General features: G+C 38.7%; 1 protein-coding gene across 2 annotated transcripts in view; it reads right to left on the reverse strand.

Moving 5' to 3' along the window:
* ABCD3 (ATP binding cassette subfamily D member 3) overlaps window positions 1-17,945 on the reverse strand; it is an 81,224-nt gene that overhangs the window by 7,818 nt on the left and 55,461 nt on the right. For both annotated transcript variants that reach the window (XM_088022354.1, XM_088022353.1), the window contains exons 17-20: window positions 7,870-7,947; window positions 7,698-7,763; window positions 5,249-5,338; window positions 4,649-4,768 (exon numbers count right to left, since the gene is read on the reverse strand). In XM_088022354.1, the coding sequence (XP_087878480.1) occupies window positions 4,649-4,768; window positions 5,249-5,338; window positions 7,698-7,763; window positions 7,870-7,947 (354 nt within the window). The remainder of the gene's footprint in view (window positions 1-4,648; window positions 4,769-5,248; window positions 5,339-7,697; window positions 7,764-7,869; window positions 7,948-17,945) is intronic.

A 17,945-nucleotide genomic window follows, 5' to 3' on the forward strand; every position in this document is an offset into this window, starting at 1 on the left:
ATGTAACACATGGGAAATTGACTGTTAAGAGTTAATCCAAAACATTTAAGGCTGATGTGAAATGAAGTTGAGTTTTAAACTATTAGAGAAAGTTCTCTAAACAAGATTAGACGGTACATATTTTAACCAAATCTTAGAATTCAAACACCAGATGGCTTAAGTGCAAAAATGTGTTTATTTCTAAACATTCTGTTGCTTAAGTAATGTTAATTAATATTAAGCTGCCAATTAATATTTCCCAATAATTTTTGAGTGCACCTGTTTTATATCCCTGAGGTTAATACTGGATGTACTCATTTTTTAAAGGCTCTGCTAGTTTTATAAGTAAAAATTAACACCAAGATTATTATAGCTTCCATTTCATCAATTAGCAAGAATGCTGAACATTTTCTCATTTATTTTCCATATGTACTCAGATGACTACTTCCTCCTTCTTGAGAAAGTGACAGTGAAACCACAGTCTTAACGTTTCTTCTCACTTCTTAGACTGCTTCCTCAGTTTTTTTTCCAGCATTTACTTCTTCTCTTGACTATTAATGTTGGGGTTCCTCAGGACCAATTCCTCTTTATACTATATTGTCTCTCCCTGAGTGATCTGACTGAATCTCATGATTCCAAATATTATTTACATTTGTGAACTCTCAATACATATCTCTTGCACATCCTTCTCTTCAAATTTCTAGACTGCTAAATAAAAATTCCTATTTGATATTTCTACTGTTACCGAATTTTAAAATCCTTAAAATCCATCCATCCACCCCACTGCACCTTAAACATTTCAGAAAATAACACTATCAAACAGCTGCTCAAGCTAGAAGGCCACAAGTCCTCCCTTCTTCTCCTCCCTTTCACACTCCCACTCTCATATTTTTATGTCTTTCTGAAAGGACCAGAAGAGAATAAATATAGGGTATGTGTATCTGTACACATGCATAACTGAAGGAAAGAATATGATAAAGTCAGAGGACAGACGGTCCAAAAACATGGGAGACATTTAGCTTTTCTCAAGAGGATGGATGACATATCCTCCACAGAGAGAAGGAGAGAGGTCAGGACAGTTCAGTGTGAACTTAATCAAGAGGACTGATTATCTGAAGGCATTCCACAAATGCCTCTCCCCCTGTGTTCCCATGGAACTCTGCATACCTTCATCATCACACTTGGCATATTACATGGCAATCATCTCATGTGTCTCTCTCCCACTATGCTGTCAGTACTTGATACCACAATATGAGAGGGACTGTAAAGTGAATAAGTACTTAACACTAGTGTGGAACTACCACCTGAGCCTGACAAGCCCCAACCGCACCCCCCCCCCCCACACAGAGGTAAGCTTTACTAGCTATCTTTGCTTGGCAGCCTACTTCACCGTGCTATAGTTCAATTTCCTCTGTACAAGGGGGCACTCAACAGTTCCTGCCTCAAAGGACTTAGAAGAATTCAATGTAAAGGACTTAGCCTACCACTTATCTATTAAGCGCTCAATAAAAATGAGCTGTCAGTGACTGACATGATAACAGCTTCTCTCTTTTCTTTAAGCAAGAGGTGAGCTGTTCTGCTGGGAGTAGGAAATGGGGTAGAAAGCCTGAGACTGGTAGTTTTTAAATGATTATCATGAAAAATGAGAGAGAGGGGCAAAAGTAAGTAAAATGATCACCAAAGAACACTGTGAGCCCCTATAAGATTGAAAACTATGCAAGTGTGTGGCACCAAATCACATCATTCTGATCTTTCAGCTGCGCTCAGAAGCCTAAGTACAGAAATGCCAAAGCAAAGAACTGTTCTTGGGCTGAAGCTGAGGTAATATGAGGAAACAAAAAGGGGAAAGGAAGTTAAGGGGAAAGGATCATTTGTTCATTCCTTTAAGAAATACCTCCTGAGTACCTCCTATGTGCCAGGTCCTAGATTATTAAGTCTGTACTGGACAGGAAAGGAAGCAGAGTCAGAAGGGGACTGATCAATCATAAGAAAAGGGAGGGGTCAATATTCAAGATATCAGCGAGTCTGAAGAAGGGAGACAGTTGCCAATTAGGTAAAAGAAAAATTAATTAAAAAATTGGTTTTAAAAAACAACAATTTTATGACAGAGGTATCTCTAGTAAGAGGGTTTCGGCCCTTCTTTATACTTTTATAAATATTCCAACTTTTCTATCATACATACTTTTTCATAATTCATAATTTTAAAAAAAGCCCCATTGCTATAGGAAGAACAAGCATAGTGGAGTGGGAAAGAGAACTATCAGTCAGAGAAATAAGATACTGCAACTTACGATACTGGGTAGAGCAACCCTGGCTGGTAATGGCTGGGCCCAAAGGAGTGCAAAGGAGGTAAGGAAAATATTACTTTAGACTCTGAGGGGCACTGAGGGAAGAGAACTGGATACAGTCCACCTGCACATCGGAGGCTATATAATGTACTGGTCAGGAGCAACAAGTCTAATGTCAGACCCGCCTGCACTTGAATCTCCATTCTGCTACTCAGTAGCCATGTGACATTAGGAGGCTACTTAAGCCCTACAAGTCTTTCCTTTGTACCTTAATTCCCAGGGCTGTTGGGACAATTACATAGAGTCTGCCATTCAAAACCAATCCTTCCCTCATCATTATCCCAGTGTACTTTGATAGCTAGAACTGAAGACTGCCTTGTGTTACAGTTAGTTGAGAATATTTAGATCTCCTAACTAGATTATTAAGGGCAGGAACCTATCTCAGTGCCTTGCAAAGAGTAGATTCCCAGCTAGTAGTGAACTCTGTGGAAATTATACCATGATTAAGTTTTTTCACCAAAATTATAGAATAATCTTATTTCCCTACATTTACTGACTTTTCTCAAGGAATTTTAGAAATGTGTTCACCAGACCTCCCTTTTATTCAGTAGTATTATTCCATTCCCTCCCATTCAAATCTGACTTTCCTTACCCAAAACTTCTGTTTACACCAACCAACCTCCATTCTTACATATTCACTGTTTTGGGTGGTTAGACCTTTCAAGTCTGTTCTTCCTAAAAAATGCTAAATTTTATAATTTATAAATTATTAAGTTTTATAATTTATAAAAATTATGTCCTTACTTACCTCAATTTTTTACTTTGTAAACTTTCAAGCCTACCCAAAAACTGTTAAGAGCGGTAAAATGACCATACAAAAACTTTGCCCAATTTCACCAACCTCAACATCTGTTGTATTAGCTTTCCCCGCCTCCCCATAAACCTTTTGAAGGTAGCAAAAGAATATGCTCTCTTCTAAATTTCACAACCAATTCTCCAAATATTGGTCTAGCCAGAACACAACTGCCAACAGCTTGGTCGCACAATAGTGCCATGGGTGAGTCTCCCCATGTCCCAACAACTCTATCACAGTTCCTCTGGTTTCACAGGGCTCCTCCACTCCTTCCCTCTCCCCAAGATACCATTTCATTCCTCTAGGCCTTGAATTTCTTATCTTCAAATAAAAACTATCCCCTCTGTACCTTCATAACCCCCACACAGGATTCCTTAAACACATTTACTTTTCTTTCTCTGGATTTACACTGTGTGCATCTGTGAATCTTGACCTATCCTTCCATTTTCTTTGAAGTCATAGTAACAGGAATGTAAATTTGTTCTCCTGACTTGCAGTTATTTCTATAGTCATCTTCTAATTCCAGAAATCTCAATCACTTCAGATTCTCACTCCTACCACCCAATTTCCATTTTGAGTATGGCTGACATCTCTTTTGTTTATGATTCATTCCTCTACAGATTAATCTCATGTTACAGCACTAGCCAGAAAAATCACAGTATCAGGTTGATACTAAGTTCATGCAGAATAGGTATGTTTTGGGAAAAATAACATGCACTATCAGGGAATAAGAGGCAACAAAAAAGGGAGAATATAATTTAAAAATAATGAGTAAACAATTCAGCAATAAGCCATTTCTTTTGCTGTTTTTCTTTGGCTATAGTTTTCTCTAATTTCTACAAGGTTAACACTCTGAAAAAAAAAATTCCTCTGCAGCTGCTCAAACTATGGTATGCATAGTTAGAAAATGACTCTTTAAAAGTTAACCCTCTTAAAAGAGTATTCAAGGTATCACTCTTAATATGCAGGGTTTGTAGTCATGTTTGATCAGGAATAAGTTTAGACAATCATAAAATTAAAACAGCTCCTTGCAAAGGCCTCTATTAGGAAAGTGTAAAAATTCTACGTAATTCTGGGTAGTAGATACTGAGCCCTGAAACCAGGATAGATGTAACGACAGAGGGGAGGGCAGGAGCAGAAAAAAAAAGTGGGAACTGAGTAAATCATCTCTAACACCTTCAGATACTTCAGAGAGAACAGCTTCAGTGAGGGGTCAGTAGGGAAAAGATATTAAGACATCTTGGACTACCATATAACCCAGGATCAGTATGCTAGAAAGTTTCTTTAATTAATCCCCAATGGATTAGTAGTACATAACTGGAAAACTTAGGAATTTTTCAGAATTCTAAATGCACATGCAAGTTATATATTTTGAAGCACTTTTATCATTTAAACTATCTGTACTGTAACAACTGCTAAATAAAAAAGACTAAAATTATGTACCTTGATTAATCAAAATACTGGACTCTTAAGAGTGACCTTATGCAACCAGTTACGCTGTCGTGCAATGTGTTCAGAGTATACATACCGCCATTCTTTGCTTCTCTCCACCACTGAGGACATCCATCCAATCCTGAACACTGTCCCAGCCTCCTTCACGTTCAAGGATATGACCCAACTGGACATTATCTAAATATTCCTTTAGTACCTTTCAGCACAATGATTAAAGATGAAATCAAACTTAACGTAAGCCAACATTCTCTATCTTGCTTTATTTTTTAAACTAGAATCACTGTAATTCTATTGCCAATATCACTTCACAAAAGAGTGTGACACAAAGATAGCCCTAGCCCTGAAACCTCACTTCCTATTTATACTAACTCTGACAAAACATATTTAGTAGCTTAAAGAGGAATAATGCTACTGTACATAATTATAGGATGAGGGCAATGAGGAAAAAAAAAACAACAGTGTAAAGAGACAAGGTTAAATACTCACTAAGCCATATTTAAGCAGAGTAGTTAATATCTTACCTCAACTTGGAAAATTATATTTAATGACAAGGTTTTAGAAGGTTTTACAGGGTAGGATAAACTACCTGGCAGTCAAAATACTTAACTAATCTGATTAAGATAAAGAATCTGAAATGAGTATTTCCGGTAGGTCTAGGACATAAACGTTTCCTTACTAGATCAGATATCCCCTTCCTTTTCTGATCTTCTCTTCCATCTGGATATATCACTTGGTCTCGAAGTGTTCCAAGAGTCATATAAGGTCTCTGATAGTGACAGAGCAAAAATCATTATAAGTGACTTTTTAAAAAAAATTTATCATGTTAATCACCATACATTACATCATCAGATTTTGATGTAGTGTTCCATGAGTCACTGTTTGTGCATAACACCTGTGCTCCACGCAGAACGTGCCCTCTTTAATATCCATCACCAGGCTAACCCATCCCGACCCCTCCCCCTCTAGAACCCTGTTTGTTTTTCAGAGTCCATAGTCTCTCATGGTTCGTCTCCCCCTCCGATTTCCCCCCCTTTCATTCTTTCCCTCCTGTTACTTTTTTTTTTAACATATAATGTATTATTTGTTTCAGAGGTACAGGTCTGTGATTCAACAGTCTTGCACAATACAAGCGCTCACCATAGCACATATCCTCCCCAATGTCTATCACCCAGCCACCCCATCCCTCCCACCCCACCCCCCACCAATCCAGCAACCCTCAGTTGGTTTCCTGAGATTAAGAATTCCTCATATCAGTGAGGTCATATGATACATGTCTTTCTCTGATTGATTTATTTCACTCAGCATAACACCCTCTAGTTCCATCCATGTTGTTGCAAATGGCAAGATCTCATTCCTTTTGATGGCTGCATAATATTCCATTGTATATATGGACCACATCTTTCTTTATCCATTCATCTGTCGATGGACATCTTGGCTCTTTCCACAGTTTGGCTATTGTGGACATTGCTGCTATAAACATGGGGTGCACGTACCCCTTCAGATCTCTACATTTGTATCTTTGGGGTAAATACCCAGTAGTGCAATTGCTGGATCGTAGGGTAGCTCTATTTTCAACTTTTTGAGGAACCTCCATACTGTTTTCCAGAGTGGCTGCACCAGCTTGCATTCCCACCAACAGTGTAGAAGGGTTCCCCTTTCTCCGCATCCCCACCAACATGTCGTTTCCTGACTTGTTAATTTTAGCCATTCTGACTGGTGTGAGGTGGCATCTCATTGAGGTTTTGATTTGGATTTCCCTGATGCCGAATGATGTTGAGCACTTTTTCATGTGTCTGTTGGCCATTTGGATGTCTTCTTTGGAAAAATGTCTGTTCATGTCTTCTGCCCATTTCTTGATTGGATTATTTGTTCTTTAGGTGTTGAGTTTGATAAGTTCTTTATAGATTTTGGATACTAGCCCTTTATCCAATGTCATTTGCATTGTCATTTGCAAATATCTTCTCCCATTCTGTCGGTTGTCTTTTGGTTTTGTGGGCTGTTTCTTTTGCTGTGCAAAAGCTTTTTATCTTGATGAAATCCCAATAGTTCATTTTTGCCCTTGCTTCCCTTGCCTTTGGCAATGTTTCTAGGAAGAAGTTGCTGCGGCTGAGGTCGAAGAGGTTGCTGCCTGTGTTCTCCTTTAGGATTTTGATAGACTCCTGGGCGCCTGGGTGGCTCAGATGGTTAAGCGTCTGCCTTCGGCTCAGGTCATGATCCCTGGGTCCTGGGATCGAGTCCCGCATCAGGCTCCCTGCTCCTTGGGAGCCTGCTTCTCCCTCTGCCTCTCTCTCTCATGAATAAATAAATAAAATCTTTAAAAAAAAAAAGGATTTTGATGGACTCCTGTCTCACATTTAGGTCTTTCAACCATTTTGAGTCTATTTTTGTGTGTGGTGTAAGGAAATGGTCCAGTTTCATTCTTCTGCATGTGGCTGTCCAATTTTCCCAACACCATTTGTTGAAGAGACTGTCTTTTTGCCATTGGACATTCTTTCCTGCTTTGTCAAAGATTAGTTGACCATAGAGCTGAGGGTCCATTTCTGGGCTCTCGATTCTGTTCCACTGACCTATGTGTCTGTTTTTGTGCCAGTACCATACTGTCTTGATGATGACAGCTTTGTAATAGAGCTGGAAGTCCGGAATTGTGATGCCGCCAGCTTTGCTTTTCTTTTTCAACATTCCTCTGGCTATTCGGGGTCTTTTCTGGTTCCATACAAATTTGAGGATTATTTGTTCCATTTTTTTGAAAAAAGTGGATGGTATTTTGATGGGGAGTGTATTGAATGTGTAGATTGCTCTAGGCAGCATTGACATCTTCACAGTATTTGTTCTTCCAATCCATGAGCATGGAACGTTTTTCCATTTCTTTGTGTCTTCCTCAATTTCTTTCATGAGTATTTTATAGTTTTCTGAGTACAGATCCTTTGCCTCTTTGGTTAGATTTATTCCTAGGTATCTTATGGTTTTGGGTGCAATTGTAAATGGGATCAACTCCTTAATTTCTCTCTCTTCTGTCTTGTTGTTAGTGTACAGGAATGCCACTGATTTTATAAGTGACTTTTAAAAAAAATTAATTAAAATACCTTTACATCAAAGATTACAAAATAACTCAAACAAGGTCTTACCTGAGGAACATAAAATAACTTCCCTCTCTCAGGTTTAGTTAGACGTCCTCCAAAAAGAGGCCATAACTGTAAAAGGAAAAGGAGTGGGGAGAGGAGCAGTTGTAAATATCACAATGTGGTAGATTGTATGGCAAAACAAAACTGCAAAATCTTGAGGCCAACTTGTACTTACTTCACCAAGAACACGGAAAAGTGAACTCTTCCCACAGCCATTTGGACCACAAATTAAAACATTGGCCCCAGATCGAACCTGAAAGAAAATCAGTCTGTGAATTAATAGTGAATATATACTCAGTGAACATTTCCTTAGAGTCAAATCATTCTTTGCTAATGATAAGCTTTCTATTTTGTCTATAAATGTGGTAACAGGTAGAAGAAGCGGAGGGTATGGTTGAAGAGACCTTTCACTTTTGTTTACTTTCAAATTTTACACACTTTTTTTTCATTTAATAATCACTGAGTGAAATCAACTTAATCAGAATACAGAACTACAGCTTACAAATTTTGAGGATTCTTGAAAACAAGTATGTGTGTATATGGTCTTTTTTAAAAAAAAATGGAATCATACAATATATGTTCTACATGTTACTATTTAACAATATATCACAAAAATTATTCCAAGTCAGTATATTCAGATTCCTCCCATCCTATTTTTTTAATACCTACAGTGTATACCATTCTAAGAACACACCATAATTTATTTAAAAACTTCCTTTTTGTTAAATATTTAGATCATTTGTATTTTACTTTGCTCTTTTAGATAATACTGCAATGAACCAGAACCAGTGAGCAAATTTATGTATTAGTGAGAAATGTTTCTATGATCAGGTTCTTAGAAGTATACATATATTATAAATATTTACAAGTGCCACCAAATCACTCTGCAGTGATGTAAAGTTAAATGAGAAAATGTGATCGAGAGTGGTTAAGTTCTGAGCTTACAGTCTCATGTAAGTATTTAATCAACCCTGTGAAGAATCAGAAACCTGGGTTACAATTCCAGCTCACAACATCACACAGCAGTGTATCACAGCAGGAAAGAAGACAACAGAGATGTGAGTTACTCTGGGTGTGGAACCTGCCTCCGACAAATTTTTTCAACTGTTGAGGCCCTACATTGCTATTATTTAATTCAGTGAATATTTATTGAATGCTCAGTGTCAGGCTCTGCTCTAGGTAATGGGGCTACACTAACAAAAGAAAAAAAACAAAACAAAACCTGCCCTTACCACTTTACATTCTAGTAGGAGAGACATATCATAAAGAATACACACATTAAATGAGTAAATTAAATAGCATATGAGAAAATAAGTGCTATGGAGAAAAAAATCTATCAAGGGAAGAAAATTTCGGAGTGGGTAGGGGAGGTTACATTTTTAAGGTGGTCAGGCCAGGTCTCACTGAAAATGGTAACTGGGCAACTTTGAATGGAGTGAATTAGGAGTTTATCTGGAGGAAGAGTGCTCCAGCCCAACCCCACCCACAAAAAGATGGTTCAAAGGCACTGAGACAGGAATGTACCTATCCTGGTCAAAAAAATACAGAAAAGAGGCTGAGAAAAACAGGGAGGAAAGAGTAGTAGGAAAAAACACAGAGAGGTAAGAGACTGGGGGAGGGCAGTGCAAATTCGACAGGGCACTGGGAGCTACTGCAAGGACTACCTTTGACTTTGATGAAACACAGAGCCGCCATCAGCATTATTCCCAATAGCCAAAGGTGGAAGCAACTGAAGAGGATGAATGGATGAACAAAATGTGGTCTATCCATACAATGGAAGAGTATTCAGCCTTGAAAATGAATGAAATTCTGACACCTGCTACAACACGGATGGACCCTGAAGACATCATCAAGCTAAGGACATAAGCTAGACACAAAAGGATAACTCTTGTAGGACTCCACTTCTATGAAGTTCTTAGAACAGTCATATCCATAAAGGAGAATAGTAGTTACCAGGGGCTGGGAGGAGGGGTGGGGGGAGGGGGAATGAGGAGTTATTATTTAATGGGTACAGAGTTTCTATCTGTTATGATGAAAGAGTCCTGGGGATGGTTAGTGGTGACGGCTGCACAACACTGTAAATGAACTTAGTGCCACTGAACTATTTACAAAAGAATGGTTAGGAGTACATTTTATGTTATGTACATTTTGTCAATAAAAAAAATTTTAATGGTTGAAAGGGGTAAATTTTATATATATTTTACCACAGTAAAAAAAGAATGAGTTTCTGGGCACCTGGATGGCTAGGTCAGTTGGGTGGCTGACTCTTATTTCAGCTCAGGTCATGATCTCAGGGTCATGACATCCAGCCCGCTGCTGGGCTTCACACTCACTGGGGAATCCGCCTCAGGATTCTCTTTTCTCCCTCTCCCACTGCCCCTACCCTGCTCTCTCTCTCCCTGTTTCTCTTGTTCTCAAATAAATAAATCTTATTTTTTTAAAAAAAAGAATGGGCTTCTAAAAAAGGTTGAGAATTACTAGCCTACCACATAACTGATCTGTAATAAAATACCACATTGTATGCATTTCAGTGTTAGAGAATAAACTATATGGAATCATTTTTCCAGAAAAAGGAACTGTCCCTTTTTCTGAGAAATTATTTTAAAGAATCTTTTTGATGAACTTCCTAAGCAATTACCTACTACCTTTTCCTATGAAATTGAACATCGTGAATATTCCTAATAATTCAATTTCCTGTGAAATTGAAGATAGTGAATATTCCTGACAGACTTCTTCCTAAGCAATTACCTACTATCTTTTCCTGTGAAATGGAGTATAGTGAATACTTCTGATTATATATAATAATTTTACCTTACTATAATAGTGATATCCTTAGGAGCTCCTAAAGTTCAGGGCTGTTAATTAAACAGTCCTCTACTACTATGCTTTGAGGAATGTCAGCCGTATATACTGTCTTCTGTTCCTAACTGTTCATTGTGGTTTTCATCGGTAGCCAATATTTCTCTGTACTATTTGTTGCAATGTGCCAGGAAACCCAAAACCAAATATATAATGATCTGTAAACATAATAACTTAACTTAAGAGATATCTAAAGGCATTGTCTTTTATGCTCAAACGTCTTAAATCCAGCATTAACTTTACCCCCATGGCTTTTGGCAATGTTGGACAAACTTCCAATATGACATTAGCCATAATAAGCTAGCAATAGGTTTTCCATAGTAAAGATTTTTCAAAATGTTTTTATTTCCCCCCCAGGTTAAATTAAGACTAAAAGATAAGGGTAACTTTCGCTGCAAATTAAGTTCTTAATAACTTACTGAGGTTCCTGTACTGGTTTAATGGGACAACAGTTGCTTTATATGGCTGTTTTTTCTTTTAATGTTTCAAGTTTTATTTAAAATTTAGTTAACATATAGTCTAATATTAGTTTCAGGAGTAGAATCCATCATCACTTACATATGGCACCCAGCGCTCATCACAAGTGCCCTCCTTAACACACATCACCCATTTAGCCCATCCCCAACTCACCTCCCCTCCAGCAACCCTCAGTTTGTTCTCTATAGTTAAGAGTCTGTTTTATGGTTTGCTTCCCTTTTTTTTCCCCTTTCCCCTAATGCTCATGTTTTCTTAAATTCCACATAGGATGTACCACTATATTTTTACCAATTAAAATATGCCCCCCCATATAAGACTTCCTGATAAATCCAACTTTAGAATTTACCTTAATAATGTCATCAAAAACAGTTCTACACATAAATATGATTTAAGTAAAAGAGAGATTATACAAAAGTATGCTGCTTATGAAGATTCATAGACATCTTCAAATATTAGAAACGTGCCTTACTAAAAAGGTAAAAATTTTAAATAACTTACAAAGTACTATTTTAACACTGACATTATAACCTACAAGTCATTAATCTCTTAGGGTCTCCTCAGTCTACATCTAGATAAATAAATATCTGTTCTGGGGGAGTTTATAAAGGAATGAGGTATAAAATGTCCTATTCCAAAGAAGCTTATATAATTTTGTTATTATGTAAAACAAAAGACAAAAAAATCATAAAGCATTAAACAGTTCTTTTTTGGTGGCCAAGTCTGTTTTATTATGCCTCTGTCTAGATGAAAGAAATCCTTATTTTCAAATAAGCTAAATGGGTAGAAGGTTACAAAGAACTGAAGGATGTGTGTTAAATAAAGGCTATGCTAAGAAAAATGATGGAAAGACAATAAATGGGAAAAGGCCAAGTCTAACTTAAAATACCTTAAGTCAGAGCGAGAGAGAAGAGGAATTCTTTATAGAAGACCCAAAGAAACAGCTTCCATTGGAAGAGAAGACAAAATAAGAATCAACAGGATAGCAACAGGTGGTACAGAACATGGTCACAAAGTAAAAAAACTTGAGCAAGTAGGGGCATAACTAGGGACTCAAATAGGACTTTCCTATAGAAACCAAACTAAGAGCAAGAAAGTGAAGGGTTTGAGACTACAAAAGTAAAGTTATAGGGACTGAAGGCTAGAAGTATATTAAATCCAAACATAAGGGCTTTAAAAGGAAGAGCTTCTGGATATTTCAGTGTGGTAACCATGTGACAAAGTGAGTAATATCACAGATAATCATCTTACCTCTTCTATGTTTCTTTAATTATTATGTAATGTTAGTCACCATACATTACATCATTAGTTTTTGATGTGGTGATCCACGATCCACTGTTTCCGTATAACACCCAGTGCTCCATGCAGTATGTGCCCTCCTTAATACCCATCACCGGGCTAACCCATCCCCCCACCCCCCTCCCCTCTAAAACCCCGTTTGCCTCTCAGAGTCCATCGTCTCTCATGGTTCGTCTCTCCCTCCGATTCCCGCCCCCTTCATTTTTCCCTTCCTTCTCCCAATGTCCTCCATGCTATTCCGTATGTTCCACAAATAAGTGAAACCATATGATAATTGTCTTTCTCTGCTTGACTTATTTCACTGAGCATAATCTCCTCCAGTTCCATCCACGTTGATGCAAATGGCGGGTATTCATCCTTTCTGATGGCTGAGTAATATTCCATTGTATATATATGGACCACATCTTCTTTATCCATTCATCTGTTGAAGGGCATCTCGGCTCTTTCCACAGTTTGGCTATTGCGGACATTGCTGCTATGAACATTGGGGTGCATACGGCCCTTCTTTTCACTACATCTGTGTCTTTGGGGTAAATACCCAGGAGGGCAATTGCTGGGTTAGGGTAGCTCTATTTTTAACTTTTTGAGGAACCTCCAGACTTTTCCAAAGTGGCTGTACCAACTTGCATTCCCAACAGTGTAAGAGGGTTCTCCTTTCTCCACCTCTCCAACATCTGTTGTTTCTTGCCTTGTTAATTTTTGCCATTCTAACTGGTGTAAGGTGGTATCTCAATGTGGTTTTTATTTGAATTTCCCTGATGGCTAATGACGATGAACATTTTTTCATGTGTCTGTTACCCACTCGTATGTCTTCTTTAGAGAAGTGTCTGTTCATGTCTTCTGCCCATTTTTTGACTTAATCATTTGTTTTTTGGGTGTTGAGTTTGAGAAGTTCTGTATAGATCTTGGATACCAGCCCTTTGTCTGTAGTGTCATTTGCAAATATCTTCTCCCATTCCACAGGTTGCCTCTTTGTTTTGTTGACTGTTTCCTTTGCTGTGCAGAAGCTTTTGATCTTGAGGAGGTCCCAAAAGTTCATTTTCCCTTTTTTTGTTTCCCTTGCCTTTGGAGACGTGTCTTGAAAGAAGTTGCTGTGGCTGATGTTGAAGGGTTACTGCCTATGCTCTCCCTTAGGATTTTGATGGATTCCTGTCTCACACTGAGGTCTTTCATCCATTTTGAGTTTATCTTTGTGTATGGTGTAAGAAAATGGTCACGTTACATTCTTCTGTATATAGCTAATTTTTCCAGCACTATTTATTAAAGAGACTGTCTTTTTTCCATTGCATATTTTTCCCTGCTTTGTCGAAGATTAGTTGACCAGAGTTGAGGGTCCATATTTGGGCTCTCTATTCTGTTCCACTGATCTGTGTGTCTGTTTTTGTGCCAATACCATGCTGTCTTAGTACGGCTTTGCAATATAGCTTGAAATCTGGCAATGTGATGCCCCCAGCTTTGTTTTTCTTTTTCAACATTTCCTTGGCAATTCAGGGTCTTTTCTGGTTCCATACAAATTTTAGGATTGTTTGTTCCAGCACTTTGAAAAATGTCATTGGTATTTTGATGGGGCTGGTGTTTAAAGTATAGATTGCTCTGGGCAGCACAGACATTTTAACAATGTTTATTCTTCCAATCCATGAGCCTGGAATGTTTTTCCATCTTTTTATGTCTTCTTCAATTTCTTTCATAAGTGTTCTGTAATTTCTAGAGTACAGATCTTTTACTTCTTTGGTTAGGTTTATTCCAAGGTATCTTATGGTTTTCGATGCTGTTGTAAATGGAATTGATTCCCTAATTGCTCTTTCTACAGTTACATTGTTGGCGTATAGGAAAGCAACTGATTTCTGTGCATTGATTTTGTATCCTGCCACATTACTGAATTCCTGTATGAGTTCTAGTAATTTGGGGGTGGAGTCTTTTGGGTTTTCCACATAAAGTACCATGTCACCTGCGAAAGAGAGAGAGAGTTTGACTTCTTCTTGCCAATTTGAATATCTTTTATTTCTTTTTGTTGTCTGCTGTTGCTAGGACTTCTAGTACTATGTTGAACAGTAGCAGCGAAGAGTGGGCATCCTTGTTGTGTTCCCGATCTTAAGGGAAAGGCTCTCAGCTTTTCCCCATTGAGAATGATATTTGCTGTGGGCTTTTCACAGATGGTTTTTATGAAATTAAGGAATGTTCCCTCTATCCCTACACTCTGAAGAGTTTTAATCAGGAAAGGATGCTGTATTTTGTCAAATACTTTTTTTGCATCAATTGAGAGAGCCATATGGTTCTTGTCTCTTCTCTTATTAATGTGTTCTATCACACTGATTGATTTGTGAATGCTGAACCACCCTTGCATCCCAGGGATAAATCCCACCTAGTCGTGATGGATAATCCTTTTAATGTACTGTTGGTGATCCTATTTGCTAGGATCTTGTTGAGAATTTTGGCATCCATATTCATCAGGAATACTGGTCTATAATTCTCCTTTTTGATGGGGTCTTTGCCTGGTTTTGGGATCAAGATAATGCTGGCCTCATAGAATGAGTTTGGAAGTTTTCCTTCTATTTTTCTGAAACAGCTTCAGGAGAATAGGTGTTATTTCTTCTTTGAATGTTTGGTAGAATTCCCCAGAGAATCCATCAGGCCCTGGACTCTTGTTTTTGGGGAGGTTTTTGATCACTGTTTCAATCCCATTACTGGTTATTGGTCTATTCAGGCTATTTCTTCCTGTTTCAGTCTTGGGAGTTTATAGGTTTCCAGGAAGGCTTCCATTTCTTCCAGGTTGCTTAATTTATTGGCATATAGTTGTTGATAATAATTTCTAATAATTGTTTTATTTCCTTGGTGGTAGTCGTGATCTCTCCCCTTTCATTCATAATTTTATTAATTTGCGTCCTTTCTCTTCTTTTGGGTAAGTCTGGCCAGTGGTTTATTGATCTTAATTCTTTCAAAGAACCAGCTTCTAGTTTCATTGACCTGCTCTATTGTATTTCTGGTTTCTAATTCATTGAAATCTGCTCTAATCGTAATTATTTCTCTTCTAATGTGTGGCTCAGGCTTTACTTATTGTTCTTTCTCCAGTTCTTTAAGGTGTAAAGTTAGTTTGTGTATTCGTGATTTTTCTATTTTTTTGAATGAGGCTTGGATGGCTATGTATTTCCCCCTTAGGACCACCTTTGCAGTATCCCATAGGTTTTGGACCAATGTGTTTTTGTTCTCATTGGTTTCCATGAATTGTTTAAATTCTTCTTTGATTTCCTGGTTGACCCAAACTTTCTTAAGCAGGATGGTCTTTAGCTTCCAAGTGTCTGAATTTCTTCCAAATTTTTTCTTTCAAAGCATCGTGGTCTGAGAATATACAGGGAACCAGTTTCAAAGCATTGTGGTCTGAGAATATATAGGGAATAATCTCAATCTTTCTGTATCGGTTGAGACCTGATTTGTGACCCAGTATGTGTTCTATTCTGGAAAAAGTTCCATGTGCGTTCGAGAAGAATGAGTATTCTGTTGTTTTAGGGTGTAGAGGTCCATCTGGTCCAGTGTGTCATTCAAAGCTCTTGTTTCTTTGTTTATTTTTCTGCTTAGATGATCTGTCTATTGCTGAGAGTGGAGTGTTGAGGTCTCCTACTACTAACGTATTATTATCAATATGTCTCTTTATTTTGGTTAACAGTTGGCTTATGTAGTTGGCTGCTCCCATGTTGGGGGCATAGATATTTACAATTATTAGATCCTCTTATTGGATAGACCCTTTAAGGATAATATAGTGTCCTTCTGTATCTCTAACTATAGTCTTTAGCTTAAAATCTAATTTGTCTGATATGAGAATTGCTACCCCCCTTTCTTTTGAGGTCCGTTGGCATGAAAAATCGTTCTCCATCCCTTCACTTTCAGTCTGGATGTATCTTTAGGTTCAAAATGAGTCTCTTGTAGACAACATAGGGATGGGTCATGTCTTTTTATCCAATCTGTACCCTGTGCCGTTTCATGGGAGCATTTAGGCCATTCACGTTGAGAATGATTATGGAAAGATATGAATTTATTGTCATCATGTTGCCTGTGAAGACCGTGTTTTTATAGACTGTCCCTGTAAATTTCTGTTCTATATCACTCTTGGGGTCTTTCTCCTTTTATAGAACCCCCCTCAATATTTCCTGCAGGGCTGGCTTGGTGGTCACATATTCTTTCAGTTTCTGCTAGTCTTGGAAGTTCCTTGTCTCTCTATCCATTCTGAATGACAGCCTTGCTGGATAAAGGATCCTTGGCTGCATGTTCTTCTCACTTAGTACCCAAAATATGTCTTGCCATCCCTTTCTGGCTTGCCAGGTCTCTGTGGACAGGTCTGACGTTATTCTGATGTTCCTCCCTCCATACGTAAGAAATCTCTTCCCCCTCACTGCTTTCAAGATTGTTTCCTTGGATCTAAGATTTGCGAATTGTACTATTATATGTCATGGTGTCGGTCTGTTCTCATTGATCTTGGGAGGGGTCCTCTCTGCCTCTTGGACACGAAAGCTTGTTTCCTTCCCCAGATTAGGGAAGTTCTCAGCTACAATCTGCTCAAATATAACTTCTAGACCTCTCTCCCTCCACCCCCTCAGGAATCCCAATAATTCTGATATTGGAATGTTTCATTGAGTCACTAATCTCTCTCAGTTTGATCCCTTTGTTCCTCCCATGCCGCCTCGGTTTCCTTTTCTATCATCTTTTCCTCTAGCTAATTCGTTCTTCTGCCTCATTTACCCTGGCAGTCAAAGTATCCAGTTTAGACTGCATTTCATTCATAGCATTTTTATGTTTGGCCTGATTAGAGCTCATTTCTGCCCTTAGATGTTCTATATTGTTGTTAGTATTTTTCTCAAGCCTAGATATCACCTTCAAAATTGTTACTTTGAAGTTTATTTCTAACAGCTTGGTTATATCCATATCCATTAGTTCTGTGGCAGGAGCCACAGTCTCTTGAGTCTTTCCTTTGTGGGGGGTTCCTCCTCTTAGTCATTCTGTTGAGGGAATGCAGAGTCCAAAGTATTGACCACAACCCAAGCAAGATGCACCTGTTATATAGGGACCTTAGGGTTGTCAGCCTCTTGTTCTTCTAGCCTGTCTTCTGGGGGAGGGGCCTGCCATGCTGTTACTCAGGCAACCCTGTTTGGGCAGAGGTTGCCCCCTGGGGGGGGGGCGGGCTCAGTGAAAACTGTTCTGGGGGGCTTCTGTTCTCTGGCGGCTTTCTGAGTTTCTTCCAAGAGTCAAAGCAGAAGTGACTGCATCCAAACCTCTGTGTCAGAACACAGAGATTGCAGACTGTTCTTCAGTGAGCTCTCCAGGCCAGCACCATTTCTGTCTGTGCTGCTATAAACTGCAGCCTCCTGGGTTGTGCGCCCCTCAGCAGCGCTCCCAGCTGCCGCTCCCAGGGCCGGGCACGTCTCTGCTTCTAAAACCGCCAGCCAGCCCTGGTTTATACGCACGAACCCATAGCTCCAGGTTTCAGTCTGGGAGGCTGCCCTAAAGTCCTTTCCCCGCCGCTACCGGTCCATCTGTGAGTCTGTGCCCGGTCTCCAGAGCAGGAGACTTTTGCCTTCCTGGCGTAATTTCACGGGGGCTCCCTGCCCTTCTGTTTATCTTCTGATATCT

Source organism: Eumetopias jubatus, unplaced genomic scaffold (assembly GCF_037043125.1).
Source record: "Eumetopias jubatus isolate StellerSeaLion01/CBP00866 unplaced genomic scaffold, mEumJub1_p1.0 scaffold_4, whole genome shotgun sequence".
NCBI lineage: Eukaryota > Metazoa > Chordata > Mammalia > Carnivora > Otariidae > Eumetopias > Eumetopias jubatus.